The sequence below is a fragment of the Chelonoidis abingdonii genome, chromosome 5, assembly GCF_003597395.2.
Source record: "Chelonoidis abingdonii isolate Lonesome George chromosome 5, CheloAbing_2.0, whole genome shotgun sequence".
Lineage (NCBI taxonomy): Eukaryota > Metazoa > Chordata > Testudines > Testudinidae > Chelonoidis > Chelonoidis abingdonii.
The window spans coordinates 144310754-144328322 of record NC_133773.1 but is presented as its reverse complement, the minus strand read 5'-3'; the positions used below and the strand labels follow the sequence as shown (position 1 = coordinate 144328322).

At 47.4% G+C, this 17569-nt stretch overlaps 1 protein-coding gene across 15 annotated transcripts in view; it reads left to right on the top strand.

The window, feature by feature from the left end:
* Nucleotides 1-4696, top strand: part of ZNF638 (zinc finger protein 638) — a 78674-nt gene extending 73978 nt beyond the window's left edge. For all 15 annotated transcript variants that reach the window (XM_075066701.1, XM_075066706.1, XM_075066700.1 and 12 more), the window contains 2 exons: nt 3456-3574; nt 4378-4696. In XM_075066701.1, coding sequence (XP_074922802.1) covers nt 3456-3574; nt 4378-4449 — 191 coding nt within the window. In that variant the 3' untranslated portion in view covers nt 4450-4696. The remainder of the gene's footprint in view (nt 1-3455; nt 3575-4377) is intronic.
* The last annotated feature ends 12873 nt before the right edge of the window (nt 4697-17569 follow it).

The window sequence follows — 17569 nt, the reverse complement described above, 5'->3', positions numbered from 1 at the left end:
TTGGTTTTTTTTTTGGCCTGTTGAGAGAGGATCCCATCCTACTGCCTCTTGGCATGGTCCCAGTACTTCAGTTCGCTGTTCCCTACACATGGTGATGTGAGTACCCTTCCACTTTGTTCCAACCCTTCCCTCTCACAGGCTTCCTCTTGGGCGCAATTCCTCTTACACGAGTGTGCACACGCTGATGGATAAACGGGACTTACTTCCCTTATTCTGTTAATCCCCGACTGTATGGAGGTCTCAGACTATCCTAGACCTACAAGACTCAACAGTTTATGATAAGGTTGAAGTTACACATCCCTGAGAATGCCATTATCCTGTCCTTAGATCTGGAGACTGGTATGCCACCTCGATATGAAAGACGCGTACTTTCACATTGCCATCTCCATCCGCACAAGAGATACCTCCATTTCTAGCCAACCACGGTACTTCCAGTTTACGTCTGCTGTTTGCCTTTCTACAGCCCCGCAGCATTAACTAGTGTGTGCCGTATCGCCACCCACCTCCGCGACCTTGGATGTGCATTTTCGCATTGGCGACGATTGGTCTTTGAGGATACTCCACGACGCAGTCACTCGGCGTGTGGGCATCTCAGGACCTATTCACATGTCTAGGCCTGATGATCACTATGGGAACATCCACTCTGGTTCCACGCAGATGAGACTTCCTAAGGCTATCCTGGACTCGAGCTACCGGATCCACTTACCACAGCCACGGTTTCAGCGATGGCACCGATCATCAGGTCTGCAAACTTTCCCGACGACCTGGCTGCCTTGTTGGTTCCCGGGTTCCATGGCTGCTGCTAGTTGTAACCAAACACGTTACGCTCTACCTCTGTCTTCTCCAAGTTTGGTTCAAATCTGCGCACTGCCGGGACAGGGGCCCAATGGTCACAGTAGTCACCATTCCCTCGAGCACCCTAGCTCCCTACACTGTGGCTAACTCCCTCCTGGTGTGGTAGGGATGCCGCTCTATCCGCACAGCCCCACTGTCCCTGACGACGATCGTCATCTCTCGACTCAGGTGCTCACCTCAGTAAAGTCAGCAGCAGCTGCGAGGCAGTGCGTCTCAGTGTTACAGCCAGCACAACGGCCATGTCCTACATAAACAACCTGGAGGACATGTCCTCTCCTCCTTTGTCAGGAGGCATCGTCTCTGGACCTTGCATAGCCCACTCAAAATCTGTAGCATCTTTCTCCTCTGCTTGTTGACTCAGCAGTCTCTCTGTCTCATGAGTGCTCGCCCTGCCGAGTCATTCATTCTGTTGCAGCAGTGGGATTTTTCCCACATATGGCCTGTTCGCTTACCACGAGAACACGAGATGACCAAGTTCTGTCCTCGCAAGGTTCTCTCTGGGACCGATCTCAACGCTGTCTCATGCCGTGGAAGGGCCAAGCCTTTATGCCTTCCACCGTTCCCCTGGCTCATTGGTCCTGCTCAGACTTTGCAGTGCAGGCGTGCACATCATGTTCATTCCAGCGTCGTCGAGGCACGGATACGCCACGTTGCTCGGCTGTCAATAGCCTACCCAATTACCCTGCCATCACCAGACCTCATACCTCAGACTGCGGAGACTTCGCCGCCGGATGCAGTCTCTTCACCTCATGGTATGACCGCTACGTGACTATCACGATAGCAAGCCTTCCACCTGGTCAACGTACCTGGCCAGGTGAAGCGTTCTCCTACAGCACGACACGCTCAATCTTACTCCTGCTGGGTCTCGATCCCCTCTATTTTGGACTACCTTCTATTGCCAGCGGGCCTAGCGTGTCATCGCCAAGGTACACTTGGCAGCCATCTCTACCTTCCTTCAGGCTAAGGTGGTCGTTCTGTGTTCTCATACTCTATGATTCGAGGTTCCTCCGGTTGCAGCGCATACACCTTAGAGTACGCCGCCCAGCCCAACCTGGACTCAACCTGGGTCTTAACCAGACTTATGTTCTTTCATTCGACCGTTAGCGACCTGCTCGCTGTATACCTGTCTTGGAGAACAGCTGTCTATAGCCGTTACGTCGCCAGACGAGTCTTCAGCTCAGGGCTCTTATGGTGGTTCTCCTACATTCTGTTCACAAAAAACCAGTGCAGTAGAACCACACCTGCTTTTCTCCTAAGTGGTCGCCTTTCATGTCACACACTCAATGCGATGGGACAACAATTGCACTCCCTGGACGTCTGTGGAGCTCTCGCATTTATGCGAGCGGACAAACCGTTTTGAACTCGCCCAACTCTCGGTCGCAGTAGCTGGCCGAAGAAAGACCTACTGTTTCTTCTCAGAGATCTCATCTTGGTGCTGCCTGCACGCACTTGTTATGATTTGGCTCACATTTCTCCAACCACATCCCATGCGTTCTACAGGCTGCAGCTTATCTGCCGCTTACTAACTCGTGTACCTACCACGAGATCTGTCGCGCAGCTCCATGGTCCTCGGTCTCATCCCTTGCTTCGCATTATGCTCTGGTTCAACAGCCACGGATACTGCAGCCTTTGGCTCAGCAGTTTCATTTGCCATATTTCATCCCGACCCCCGCTACATAGGCTTGGGATCACCTACTGGAATTATATGAGCAAGCACTCGAAGAAGAAAGACGGTTACTCACTTTGTAACTGTTGTTCTTCGAGATGTGTTGCTCATATCCATTCCACACCCCTCCTTCCCACTGTCGAGTAGCCGGCAAGAAGAGACTGAAGCGTGGTCGGCAGGGGTATATATCCGGACATAGTGCCATCCAGGGCCCCTGCGACCACCAATGTTGCTAGGGTAAAATCTTCCGACGACGTGCACCGGCGCCACCGCACGCCTAACTGGAATGGATATGAGCAACACAGCTCGAAGAACAACAGTTACAAAGGTGAGTAACCGTCTTTTCTCAAAACCACAACATATTCTTGGTTTTCTTTGATCTCTTTCCTCTGATTCATTAGACCTCGGACACTGGATGGGTAGGACTGTGCTCTGAGGTGGCACCGAGCATTCTGTCTTTCACATGCTTAGCTGGTTGAGTCATACTATATGTGCTCAGGGTCTACATATGTGGGATCAGGAAGGAGTTTTTCCAATGGTTCAGGTTGGCAGTGACCATGCAGATTTTCCCCTTCCTTTGCAGCATGGAGTGAAGGTCACTTGCTAGGACTATCTGGATATATCTCGCTTAATTTTTCCCCATTTCCGGGGCCTTGGGAACCAATGCACCTCGGTCCCTCCTATTCTGTTCCTGTGGCACATAATGGTTTAGTCTTCTGTGGGCTGTAATACCCAAATAACTAATTTTGGTTGTTGGGGTTAGCATGCAGGTGAAGAGTTGGTGATCCCTTCCGGCCTTACCAAAAGACGACCACCACCACCACCACATGCATACACTCATGTATTTCAGCTAAATTTACCTGGTAGATTTTAATTGAGAGTTGTTGATGAATTGTTTAACTTCCCTCCCCCCCCCCTTTTTTTTTTTTTAAAGGTTTAGATTTTCTTGTTCCAAAGGCTGGCTACTTCTGTCAGATCTGCTCTCTCTTCTACGCAGGTGAAATGTCTATGAAAAATCATTGCAAGACGCTGCGTCATCAGCAGAATATGGAGGTAACAATTTTTGCTTCTTTTCCTTTAACTCGAAGTAATAAAGTACCTGAGATTTGTTCTGTGAACAGCTAATTATCTCAGGTAGTGGTTTTGCTAATCTGACAGTTTCTAGGTGAAAAGAATGGTTTCTAAACCAGTTGCAGAAAGATGCAAAATATATTGTTTTTTTCAATACCATAACACTCATGGCTATATTCTGTAGATCAAATAAAAATTGTAGTACACTCTTGAAGTTATATTTTAAATTAAAGAAATGAAATTATTAACCCCTTAATGACCCTGATCATTGAGTTTAATGCTGAGAAATCCTATCTATGATATCTTCCCCTCTCACGAAGGTGTGGGAGGGATATTAGTTGTCTTACCATCTTTGGGAAATCTCCATAAGAGCCTAGCCTTGCAATATGTTAGTCATCAAGGCTCCAGACTGTGATTAAAATGGCTGCACATGTAACTTAAGATACTAATTTGACTGTCAGAAAATTTAATTTAGGAGTCATTTACATCATCTCCCCGGTGGTGCAGGTGTGTGGTTTGAGAGAGTAAGAGGAGCATTGATAAGTGCATTTGACCAGCAGACATGAAGATGAGAGAGTCTCTAGGCAAAATTAACTGGCAAACTTTGGTGGCGATCTGGTCTAGTCAATATCAGGAGTTGGTCAGATTCTGGATGTTTAGTACACGTATATGTGCATTGTTTTTAGAACGTGATGCATATCCTGCCAGGGAGAATAAAGTGTTAACCGTGGTGTGTCTTGTCATTGGCTACAAAGTAAGATGTTTTAAAATCTTTTTCCCCACAGAAATTCATGGCCAAGCAAAAGGATGGGGAAGATGAGGAGGAAGATGAGGGGGAAGAACTTAGTTCCAGGTGATCTCAGGAGGAGAGAAGAATTCTTTAAAACAATTTAATTTAGGGTCCAGTAAATTTTGTGTCTTTTGTTATGGTTTAATTTGTAATTTTCTTTCAGAAACAAGCCCTGATGTTGTGTAAATTTGAGTTCAAGGTAGAGAAAGACAGAAGAAAATGTATGGTGGTTTTGATTTCTATATCAAATCGTCTGGCTTGGGAGAGAGCTCTTAAGTGTTGAAATAAATGTTCTTACTGTATAGTTAACACCATGTGATTGTGTTTGGTGTAATTTCATGTTTAGCAGTTTACTACATCACTGTAGAGGATTTATGGAAGCACTTCCAGAGATCCACATTTAGTGTTTCTTTGCAGATCTTAGCTATTGAAATTTCAATCTTCACGTTTCATGTAGAGTTGGGTGAATTGTCTTCCGAGAACAGTAAATTGATTGAAAAAAATATTATTTGAGGCATCAATTATTTACCAGTTCGGGTCAAACTTGAATAGTTTCATTTGAAAAAACTGCAAACAGAAATTGTGGAAATGTCAAAATGGTTCATTCTGAGTTGACATTTCTGAAACAAAATGTCTCTTTCACCCAAACATTTTTTCAGTGTCTTCTCTGGTTTTTCTTCCTCAAACAAAATTCAGTTTTGATTAGGAATTAACTGATTTTTTTATCTTCAGATTTTTCAGTTTGGCCATGGAATGGAAAAATCTGTTTGCTCACTGTAGTTTCATGTGTTCCAAAGACCTGATCCCACACCTTTTGAAATCAATGCAGTTTTGTTCTTACGTCAGTGGGAGCAGGATCTGGCCATAGATTTACCCTGTATAATGTTTATCACTCAGCTTAATGCTTAGCTATTCTGAGCAAATAGGTGTTGCTGTCTTCTTCCAAGAGATAATGAAAGGCCTTTTGAGTGAAGAAAGCAGAACTGTCAGCAATCTATCTGGAAGTACTTGGCTTGGTTTTAGATATTTGTCTTATACGTACTTCAGGCATTCTTGCTACCTTCCCCTCCTACCCCTTTTCCACAGCATATCTGAATCTAAGAGCAATCGACTCTGCTTTGAGTGTTTACCTTTCACCTAGATCGCTGCCTGAAATTTTCCTATCAGACCCATGTTAACAACCTTAAATGTTGAATGGATAGTGTTGTGCATAATCTTTGTCCTGCGGATGTAATGAATAAGAGCTCCCACCAGTCAAAGCAGAGATTTGGTGGGCGTTAAAAGTCACATCATATCATTAGTACAGATATTTTTAGTGTAATTGAGTTTGTTCAAGAAAGATCCAAGGCTGAGTTGTTAGCGTGATAGAACTCTCGTAGTAGCAAAGTCCAGTCCATCGGGCATTTGCAAGCGCATATTCCTTTGGGAAAGTGGGGGAGTAGTTCCATGCATTCCTGTGAAACTCAGGCCACATCTCCCTCAAAAGCATGGATCCAGGGAGACAACACATCTGATTTTTCACTCTGTAAATTACTGCATTCTACTGAAGGATACAGACTGCGTTAAAAAGAGGGAGGAAAGGAGGGCTAAATTCTGTGTGATGAAATCAGTGGGCAGAGAGGAGGTGTGTGTGTGTGTAACAGAGGGCAGAATATGGCCCAGAGTTTTAAAAAATTAAGAGCTTCTTTTCAAGAGTTCAGAAAAGTGATGTTAAAATGGATATGATGAATGGTTTACTACAGAAGAGCTGGGCGTTGGAAAGCATTTATAAAACTTCTGAATGGCAAATGTTTTTCCAACAGAGTTATCAGTTACACAACATGCTCCAGGGTAAACCATGACAACTTTCAAACCCAGTTTTCAAAAACTGTTTATTCCAGTTACAATAATAAAGTATACCAAACAATTTTCAATTTAAAATTGTTTGTTATTCAGCTGTAACTTTTAAGCGGGTGACTTAAAAAAAAAAAAAAGTCTTGTAGACTTCTGAAAAAGGACAATGCCCTGGAACTGGTTCATCTTTTTTTTTTTTTTTTTAAATAAAGTCTGGCATATTAACGGTTGAAAAGTAGCAGATGCAAAACTTGGGTTTTGTTGAAAATAGCAGTTACAGACACAAAGGGAGAGGTTTCCAAAGGTGCCCGGTGAGGTGCTGGGCGCCTAACTTACATGGAGAGATGGCTGCCCACCTCCCTTTTATGCCTTTGAAAATTTCTTCTAGAATTATAGTAGGGTGTAAACAAGTTACTGCAATTTTACCTGTTATGCTTACAAAGAAAGCAACACCCTATATGGAGTAAATGTATTAATCCTGGGGGAATCTGCGCCACTGTGCATGTGCAGAATTTGTCCCCTGCAGATTTCTTTGCTTCCCCTCAGAAAAATAACTTTCTGATGGGGAGGCAAAGGGAAGCCACAAGAGTGATTATGCATCGTCTCTCAGCAATGCGTTCCGGGTATTCTTGGCAGCCAGCAGAGAGGTGAATCACTATGTAGTAGGACTGGGGAAGACCCGGCTGGTGGCTCCTTCCCTGTGTGGGGCTCAGCTGCTAGTCCTGGCTGGGCTGGGAAGGACGAGACTTCCTCTTTCCCTGCACGGCATCTGGGGCCATGTCAGACCCACTTCCAAATTTCTCCCCTGGCTGTAGGAAGCTCTGAAATGCCACCACAGACACACACACACTCCCCCTCTCTCGGCACTCATCACTCCTTAACTGCAGGAGGAGGGATAACTGTACAGGGAGCTGCTCCCCCGTGCATCCATAGCCCCTGCTGATGAGCCCCACTCCCCCTGCACTTGGACTACCCCAACGAGCCACCTGGATCCCCACCCTACCAAGCCCCAACCAGCTGCACGTGGATCCCCACCCCACTGAGGCCCCCACACCCAGACCCCTCTTTCGAGCTCTTTCTCCACACACACTGACACCCCCTCGTCCCCTCAGGCCCCAACCACCTTCATCTGGATTCCCTGCAGAGTCCCATTACCATTGCACCCTGAACCCTCCAGCAAGCCCATGTGCATCCAGATCCTGCACCTGGATCCCCCACTGAGCTGCCCACACCCAGATTGCCCCACACAGAATCTCTCAACCCACTCCTGGATCCGCCCACACTAAGCCCTCCAAACTTGGGCCTGCATTGCTGACTCTGCCTGCCACACCTGGTGCACCTGGCACAGGGGGGCAGGGCCCCGGGGTGTTTCTGGGGTAGGCCCAGTCCTTGCGCTGTGTTGGGGTTGGGTGCAGCCTCATCGCTGAGTCCATGTCCTGGCTGGGGAGCTGCACAGTGATTGCCCACGTCTGTGCAGCCAGTGGCCTGTGCTCCCCAGTGCCATGGTGGAGCCTCCACATTTATTTGACAAATAAAATTTGCACAATTTTGCAGAATTTTAAAATATTGTGTGCAGGATTTTTAATTTGTTGGTGCAGAATGCCCTCAGGAGCATCCCTGAGCAAGAGGAGGATATTGGCTTATAAATTTGGGTGGAAAAGGCATCCTGGCACAATACACTAGATCAGGGATCAGCAACCTTTCAGAAGCAGTGTGCCGAGTCTTCATTTATTCACTCTAATTTAAGGTTTCGCGTGCCGGTAATACATTAACGTTTTTTAGAAGGTCTCTCTCTATAAGTCTATATATTATATAACTAAACTAGTGTTGCATTGTAAAATAAAACAGGATTTTCAAAATGTTTAAGAAGCTTCATTTAATATGAAATTAAAACGTTGATCTTACGCTGCTGGCCCACTCAGCCAGCTGCTGGTCTGGGGTTCTGTTCACCTAGGCCAGCAGGGGGCTGAGCGGTGCCTGCGGCCGGGACCCCGGCTGGCAAGGGTCCATCAGCCACAAGCCCAGACCAGCAGTGGGCTGTGCGGGGCTAGCGGCCAGGACCCAGAGGGCTGGAGTCAGGGCTGGGTATGTGAGGGGGTGTAGGTGTCAGGGCAGAGGGGGGGCTGGGTATGGGTGGGGGTGCCAGAGTCAGGGCTAGGGTTGCGGGGGGGATAAAGGAGTCAAGTAAGGGCTGGGTATGTTATGAGGGAGATACAGGGCTCAGGTGGGTGGGGGGTGCGGGGCTCAGGGCAGAGGGAGGTGGTGTGTGTGTGTGTGTGTGTGTTGGGGGGTTTTTGGGGCTCAGGGGAGAGTGCATGGGTGACTGCCCTCTAAAAACTCAACACTGGCTCTTTCCCTGATACCCTCTGGGATGCCCAATTCCCACCAGGACTGCCCTATTAAGCTCTCTTCCTGTCCCCAGGCTGGACTCTATCTACTGTCCCTGATTGCAGCTATCCATCACCTCCGCCAGAACCCAGGTCCCATGCTATCAACCCTGTCCTCCTGCAGGGGACGATGGGCAGACGGGGATGGGCGGAAGTGAGTGAGCCCGAAAAAAAAAAATGCAACTCAATAACCCCCCCCAGGCTCTTGTCCGACCACCCCACAGAAGACCCCACCCTACTTCCCCCCAGACCTCTTCTCCGTCCCTGACTGCCCTGAACCCATTCATCTGCCTCAAACCGCGGGGACTCTGCCTAAGCCCCGGGATCCCACCTCACCATCCAACCCACCCTGCTCCCTGTCCCCTAACTGCCCCCACCCCTTATCCAACCCCCCCAGCCCTGGGCCCCTTACTGTGAGGCTCCACACAGAGCTAGATATGCTGCTCTGCGGGAGCACACGGCCCTGCCCCTCCGGTTGAGCGGGGAGTGTGTCTGCCTCCCCGCGGGAGCGCGCAGCCCCGACCCCCAGAGCGCTGCACGCGGCGGCAGGGCTCCGGGGGAGGGGAGAAGGCGGGGGAGGGGCTGGCAGCTTGCTGCGCTCAGCCCAGCCTTCCAGCCCGGGAGCGCGGACCCCGTGGGTTGCCATGCCGGGAAAGTGGGGCCATTTGCCCACCGTGTGCGCATGGCTATGCTTCTGCTCCCTGCCCCCGCAGGGGAAGTGGAGGGCAGAGGAGAGCGAGCCGGGCTCGGCAGGATTTTTAGTGGCATGCTGGAGTCCCGGCAGGCTCCAGCGTGCCATTAAAAATTGGCTCGCGTGCCGTCTTTGGCACGCGTGCCATAGGTTGCCGACCCCTGCACTAGATGCATCCAAAGGGATGATCCACTTGTACAAATTCATCCATACCATTCAAGCCTCCAACCATTAAAAGATCTTCCATTTAAATCCTTCTGTATTGTCCCTATATGCAAATGTAAAATAAAATACTCTTATAAATCACTTACTTACGTGACCCCATTACAAGAGTAGCCTGCACCTCACAGTCTTTAACGTATTCTCCTGCCACCACCTGAGGCAGTAGTATTACCCCCATGTTTCAGAAGCTCGGAGGGACCGATTTGCCCAAGGGCACATGAGAAGCCTTTGGTGGATCAAAGAATTGAACCTGGATCTCCCAAGTTCTAGGCAGGACCTGAACCAGTGAGGTATCCTTCCTCTCGTATATATGCTACTCTCCATCACACTCATTGCTCAAACTGCATCACAACCGGGAATGAAATACAGTTCAGATGAGCTGATTGTTGATGGGTGTAATTTTAGAGTAAGAGGATGATGGGAGCTATTTTTCTGTCTTTAAAAAATAATTATAATTCTAGCCCTGAAATAGCTAGGTAGAAAATTTAACTTTGGCAAGGAAATAGTCTATGATGAGAAGCGCCCTAGTGAAAATTAATTGTGATATGGCAAAGTTATGATGGTCAGCCGCCCAGCCTCATGCTTTCTGCAGTAGGCTGTGCAGGGCATGCTGCCGAAAGGCATCAGCAGTTACCTCTTCTGCCACAGAACTCAGCCACTGCTTTCTCTGCAGCCCTACTGGAGGAGGGGCATTGGCTGTCACCCACGTCTGTCACCTTTTTTGTCTGGGCTATTAGAGACCCTTGCGCCGTAGTTACACATCCCTTGTTCTCTAGGTTCATATGGGGCCTCATTGGACCCATACACCAAATTTCTATGAAGTTCCTCATCTTAATGTTGCTGTAATCTCAGCCCGGAGGATAAGAGAGCTAGTTTCTTAGGCTTGATCGACACTTAAAATTTATGCTGGCATAGTTATGTCAGTCAGAGGTATGAAAAAACCACGCACCCCTAGCAAAATAGCACTGCCAACAAAACTACCAGTACCAATGCGGCTGTGCCAACAGGAGAGTGCTTCTGTTGGCAGAGCTAACTTTATTCGGGGAGGTGGTGCTCCTGCACCAGCAGACAAACTTTATATTGATGTATGCTGTCTCTACACTATTGGGCTGTGCCAGCATAGCTATGCCAGCATAGGCTCTGTAGTGTAGACATGGCCTTAGTTACTCCTCCTTTCTTGCAGTTCTTCTCAGGCAAGTTTGATTCGCATCTTTGTTCTGAGTTTGTCCCTAAAGTGAACGCTAAAATTAACGAGCCTGTTTTTAGCAAAGAGTTCTTCTAATCCTGTCCCTCCTCAGGCAAGATCTGAACTCATCTCACATCTAAAAAATGCAGGAAACCTGTAGGAAAGTTTAACACTTCTTCATTCTCCAGTCTGGAACATAACGGCACCATAAGGCAGGGGTGGCCAACCTGAGAAGGAGCCAGAATTTACCAATGTACATTGCCAAAGAGCCACAATAATACGTCAGCAGCCCCTGTCAGCTCCCCCGGCTCCACTCCCAGTGCCTCCCACTCACCAGCAGCTCCACCCAATCAGCATCTCTTCCTCCCCTTACCTCCTGATCAGCTGTTTTGTGGTGTTCCGGAGGCTCTGGGGAGGAGGAGGAGGGGCAAGGGCACGGCAGGCTCGGGGGAGGGGGTTGGAAGGGGTGGAGTAGGGGCAAGACCTGTGACAGAGCCAGGGATTGAGCAGTGAGCGTCCCCTGGTACTCTAGAAAGTTGGCAACTGTAGCTCCAGCCCTGAAGTTGGTACCTAGAGAATCCGCATATTAACTTGTGAAGAGCTGCATGTGATTCTGGAGCCACAGGTTGGCCACCGCTGGCTTAAGGGCAGGGGAGCTTTCTCACACAGCTATTGCTAGGCAGATTAAAGAATGTATGTGCCCTATGACCAGGCTAATGTCCTCATCCACTGAGTGTGTCAGGGGTCATCCTCCAGGTGTATCCAGTTACTGAGCAACAAGTTTGTATGTGTGCAACTGATTGTTCCTTCCTAAGTGGAGGACTTTGCATTTGTCCTTATTGAATTTCATCCTGTTTACTTCAGACCATTTCTCCAGTTTGCTGAGACCATTTTGAATTATAATCCTGTTCTCCCAAGTGCTTGCAACCCTTCCTAGCTTCCACAGACTTTATAAGCCTATTTTCTGTGCCATTATCCAAATCGTTTGTGAAGATATTGAATAAAACCAGACCTAGAAGAGATCCCTGCATGACTGCACTCGATATGCCCTGCCAGCTCAACTGGGAACCACTCTGAGTACGGTTTTCCAGCCAATTATGCCAGTTGTCACATGAGACAGTAAAAAGCCTTACTAAAGTCGAGCTATATGACATCACCTTCTTCCGCTCTAACCACAAGGCTTGTTACCTGGTCAAAGGGTTTGACATGATTTGTTCCTGACAAATCCATGTTGATTGTTACTTATCACGTTATTGTTTGTTTGCTGCTCTATCTTTGTGGATACTGCAGTTAAGCTGATTGGTCTATAATTTCCCAGATGTCCGTATTCCCCTTTTTATAGACAGGTACTATATTTGCCCTTTTCCAGTCCTTGGACATCTTTCCTGTCCTCCACGAATTCTCTAAAGTAATTGCTAGTGGCTCAGAGATCTCTTCAGCCAGTTCCTTAAGTATTCTAGGATGTATTTCATAAGGCCCTGCCAACCTGAAGACCTCTAACTTATCTAAGTATTTCTTAACTTGTTTTCGTATTTAGCTTCAGAGTCTACCCCATTTGCACTGATGTTCACTATGTGAGTTGTCCAATCACTGCACACTTTTTTTGGTGAAAACAAATTTTAAAAGGCATGTAACACTTCAGCCATTGCTGCATTTTCTGCTATCGTCTTTCCTCATGGAGTAATAGGCTTACCCTGTTCTTGATCTTCCTGTTGCTTCTTGTGTGTTTGCAAAATGTTTTCTTGTTACCCTTTATGTCCCTAGCTAGTGTAATCTTGTTTTTTGCTTTGGCCTTTTACTTGCTTGTGTGGTTTTTTTATACTTGTCCTTTGTAATTTGACCTAGTTTCCTCTTTTTTTGAGTTTCAGGTCATTGAAGATCTCCTGGTTAGCCAGAGTAGTCTCTGTGGTATCTCCCCTACCACAATGGGATAGTTTTCTCTTGTGCCCTTATGTTTCTTTAAGTAATTGCCCACTCTTCTGAACTCTTTTTTCCTTAAACTTTCTTCCCAGGGGATCTTCCTACCAACTCTCTGAGTTTGCCAGTTTGCATTCTTGAAGGTCATTGTGTTTATTCTGCTGTGTTCCCTCCTACCATTCCATAGAATCATGAACTCTTACAATTTTATAATCACTTTCACCCAAGCTGCATTCCACCTTCAAATTCTCAACAGTTCCTCCTTATTTGTCAGGATCAAATCTTGAATGCCTTTCCCATAGTCACTTTCTCCACCATCTGTAATAAACAGTTGCCTCCAATTAATTCCCACAACTTGCCCTGCTGTGGTGTTTTCCCAGCAGATGTCTGGGTAGTTGGAAGTCCCCTATCACCACCCGTTCTCCCTTCAGCTCACAGCCCCCATGCCTCCACCCTCTCATCCAAATCTCCTTTTAAAATACGTTTCTGACATGTGGCCTATTCATCAAAGAATGGCAAACCATCTCAAGAACAACAAAAAGCATCTGACAAGACCTCATCCCTTTCCCCTCCCCCATCTTCATTGTCAATTTAGATTGTAAACACTTCAGCACAAGGAGTGTTTGAACAGCCTCCAGCAGTCTTGATCCTGATTGGGCCCTATGGGTGGTGTCATAATACAAATATTCAACAATAAGTGAGTTACATGCTGGAGTGCAGTTCAGAGCTGTGTGTGGTTGTCTCACCACTTGCCCTGCAGCCCTGGGTGCCTTACACTGGCTTGCTGCTGTAGCTCCCAGCCAGCCTACAAAGCATGCAGGTCACACCCTGAAGTGTCTGTGTGCTAGCAGCTCTGAACTCAGCAGCTTGTCTACAGCCCCACTCTGGCTTTCACCAGCCTGGGTCCCAACCAGCAAGGTGACCCCAACACACTCCCTGTCCTGATTTCCCCAGAACCATGTCCCCTGCCAGGTCCAGCCCTGTCCTGGACAAGTCAGGTAAATACTAAGGTTCATTTGTTCCTCTAGAGACACAAAAGCACATCATAGTTTATTAACTGGAGTAAATACATCCTTCCATTTACACACAGCACTGAGTTGGTTTATAGTAAAAATAAAACACAGGTATGAACAAAAGGACCTAGGTTAAGTGATGCCAAGTAAAAAGAGTAAAGATAGAAAGGATTACAAGCAAATTAGAGTGAAAACATGCATCTGCAAGTCTAAAGCAATCTATCTAGGTACAGGGTTTGTTCAAGATGGTTTCTCTCACCAGTCATTCTTCTTCCCAGCCCTGGCTGATTCTCTCTTAGGACCTTTCACAGAAGCACAAAGATCTGGCTTTCCATGTCTTCCTCAGTGAAGGATCTTTGTCTAAGCAGTTTTCTATATTCAATTCCCAGAGACTTCGAGCCCCTTGCTTGAAGAACCCGTCTTCCTCAGCTTGCAGGAGCTCTGTTCCCTTGTGTCTGTCTGGTGATAGTTCTCAAAGATGGATTCTGTCATTGCATCTATCTTCCAGCGTACGAGTGTTTCAAGAGGCAGGATGATCTCATGATGGTTTTCCCTTCCTGTGGGCTTCCCATCCTCCTGTTTGTAGATGGGGCTTCCATTGTTTTGATGCCACCATGCTAAATTTACATAGGCGACAGGTGAATAGCTGCCTTCTCTGCTGCCTGGGAAGCAACCTGTTTATGCCCAGTTAGCCACAGTCTTTAAAACATAATATGATTAAGTATCTCTATTTCCTCCTGTCGTGTTAGTACAGACATTTCACAATGATATTAATCAGCAGTTTGTCATTAGCTTTAAGAAAAGGCCTCACTCTAGACACTTAGATACAATACAGTGATATTGTATACGATCAGTTACCTACCATTTGTGGTTCAGACCCGTCTGTATGGACCAGTAAACCTCTGAAATGGGTTCTTTTGAGTGCTGCTGCTCAAAGTAAAGTTTATTCGAGTTGCGAGGAAGGAGACTGGGAGTGCTCCATGTGCTTCCCGTACTTGTTAGCTTAATAGTTTTATTTACCTAATGTGTAAAACTGGACCTTCATTGTCTTTGCCTGAAGATCAGGCCGCTCAGAGAATGAAATACATATTCCTTATCTAAGGCAACCTGTTCACAACTCCCACAACATGCCTGATTTAAACGCACTTCAGTCATAACTGAGCATATATCCCAATGCCCACAACGTATACACATTCCACAAGAATATCAATGGAGGAGTGAGCTATTAGTTCTTTGAGAGATGTCCCTGTGGGTGCTTCACTCCAGGTGTTGGTGCGCCCCTGCGCCTTTGATCGGAGATTTCTGCAGCAGTACTCGTACCGGCCACGCTTGCACAGAGCCTGCCCCCCCCACTCTGAGTATACCTCTAGTGAGCATGCGCAGCTGGTTCCCTCAGTTCCTTCTCTACCATCCCGAGCTTGAGACGGAGCTCAGCAGACTCGTTAAAAGAATTTCTTTCCTCATCTTAAAATAACTTGTAGTTAGCTAGTTTCTTGTTAGTTAGTTGTTAGTGTTACTTACCCTTTTTTCTACCATTTAAAAAGAATTTTTTTTTTCTCTCAGTGGCAGCCGCTTCAGACATGCCTGGCTCCACAGGCTTTAAGCGCTGCTCCTCCTGTAAGGAACCTATTCCTCTTTCGGATGGACATGCACAGTGCATACAATGCTTGGGGGAGACCCACATTCCCCAAGAATGTGCTCACTGCACTAAACTAAACTCCAGAGCGAGAAAAGACAGGGAGCTAAAACTTAAACTCATTACTTCAAAAATCCTTTGTGTCAGCCTCAGACCGTGGCGCAGACTCTCCCTCCGCTCACTGCCACAGCTATCGCGGTTCAAAAAGGCAGAAGAAAACGGCAAAAAGAGGGCACCTTCTGTCAAATGCAAAAGAAACCCTCAGACACAAACCCTCTCCAGTCAGATCTACTATTTCCTTACCTGTGCTCCCCCGCTTGAGCACTTTCAACAAGCCGGGCTCCTCAGGCACTGTGCCAAACCCGCCTGTGGTTGCAGCAGCAGCGCGAAGCTCCGGTGCTGAGGCTACAGGTTTTCAGTTGCCTGCCTCGATTATGGCACCCATCGGCATCGCGATGAACGTAGTGCCGACATACCAGGATCTCCGTGAGGCACCACACCCTGCTATTAATAGCGCAGCACTGGCTCAAGCACCGACATTGACAGCGCTATCTGGCACTGAGCCAAGACTGAGAACTCCGTTGCAGACCCGGATTCCCTCACAGCAGTTCTATCAGCTTCAGCCTTCACCTTCAGCTGTCTCAGCGCTGCAGTTTACCCAGTCAAGTGACCTCCTGGTGTCACCTATGCTGCAGTCACCCTTGCTTAAGGACTGTTTCTCCCCTATGAATGATTCGGGGTCTGAACAGCTTTCCTCCAGTGAAGGGGAACCTGAAATACAGGGTGATTTTTCGACGTATACAGACTCCTATCCTCGGACCCCTGTCACCCGTGGGCACAGGAAAATTACCTCAGAATATCCTCGAGATCCTGCCTCCTGGTATGGGAACCCCTGTATGGCACCACCTATGCCTTTCCCACCACCATGGCAATATTGGGCCCCATGGGCATCTTTTCCTCGGCAGCACACCCGCTACTCCACTTAACGAGGCGCGGCACTTGCTTGGCACCACCGGACGAACGTCCAAAGGATAGGACACATTTAGCAGCACCCTCCCATTTGCAGGATCAATTAACTCCTGCCCATGACTCAGCAGCAACTGAAGTAATGCCTGAAGAAGCATTACTTCCCTCCCTTCAAACTTCTTCAGACGATTTTTCAAAATTCCAGGAGCTTTTTAAAAGGGTTGCCAGTGAGATTAGAATCAACTTAGAGGAAGTCCCGGACCAACAACATGAGCTAATGGACATCCTGCAACCCTCTTCTTCGTCCAGGCTGGCATTAACAATCAGTGCAGCCCTTCTGGAACCGGCTAAGTCTATCTGGCAGGCTCCAGCCACAAGCCAACCTACCTGCAAACAAGCGGACCGTAAATACTTCATTCCCTCTAAGGGCTCTGAATTCCTTTTCTCACATCCTGTGCCAAACTCACTGGTAGTGGACACAGCCAACCAAAGGAACAAACAACAATATTCCCGCTCCACCCCAGCCAACAAGGAAAGCAAACACCTGGACCTCCTTGGTCGCAAAGTGTATGCCTCTTCAACTTTACAATTTCGAATTGTCAGTTATACTGCTGTTCTGGCAAAGTATGACCACAAAAACTGTAACAAGTTCATGGACTTTATTGAACACATTCCAGATCAAAAGAAACAACAGTTCACAGCTTTGGTTTCTGAGGGCCAAATCATATCACGCACGGCTCTTCAAGCAGCTCTGGATGCAGCCAATACCGCAGCAAGATCCACCGATACTGCAGTGGTCATGTGCTGAGGTTTATGGCTCTCCTCTTCCTCTTTTCCTTGCGAGGTTCAAAGTACAATAGAGGATCTTCCTTTCAATGGTGATAAACTTTGTTTCCACCATGAATGAGATTCTTCACTCAATGAAGGATTCAAGGGCAACTCTCCGGTCCTTAGGAATCCAAACCCCTATGACCAGAAGGCGACAGTACAGATATCAGCCTTACCACTGTCCACGCTACCCCCCATATGCTCAGCATTTCCACAGATCTCAGGAACAACAACAGCAACATCAGCACCAGATATCGAGATACCAGCAGCGTTGTCCCAATTCTTCCAGGGCTCCTCAACTTCCTCCAACCAATAAGCAGATTTGAACCTTTGGTTGAGGGTCTCGAAAACATGGTCTCGACTTCAGCGTATGCACTGCCTACAACTGTCTTTGGTCACCGCCTACAGCCATTTTTGCACCAATGGCAGAACATTACCACCAACAAGTGGGTTCTAGAGGTCATCACAACTGGGTATTCTATCCCCTTCCTCTCCTTACCTCTCACCT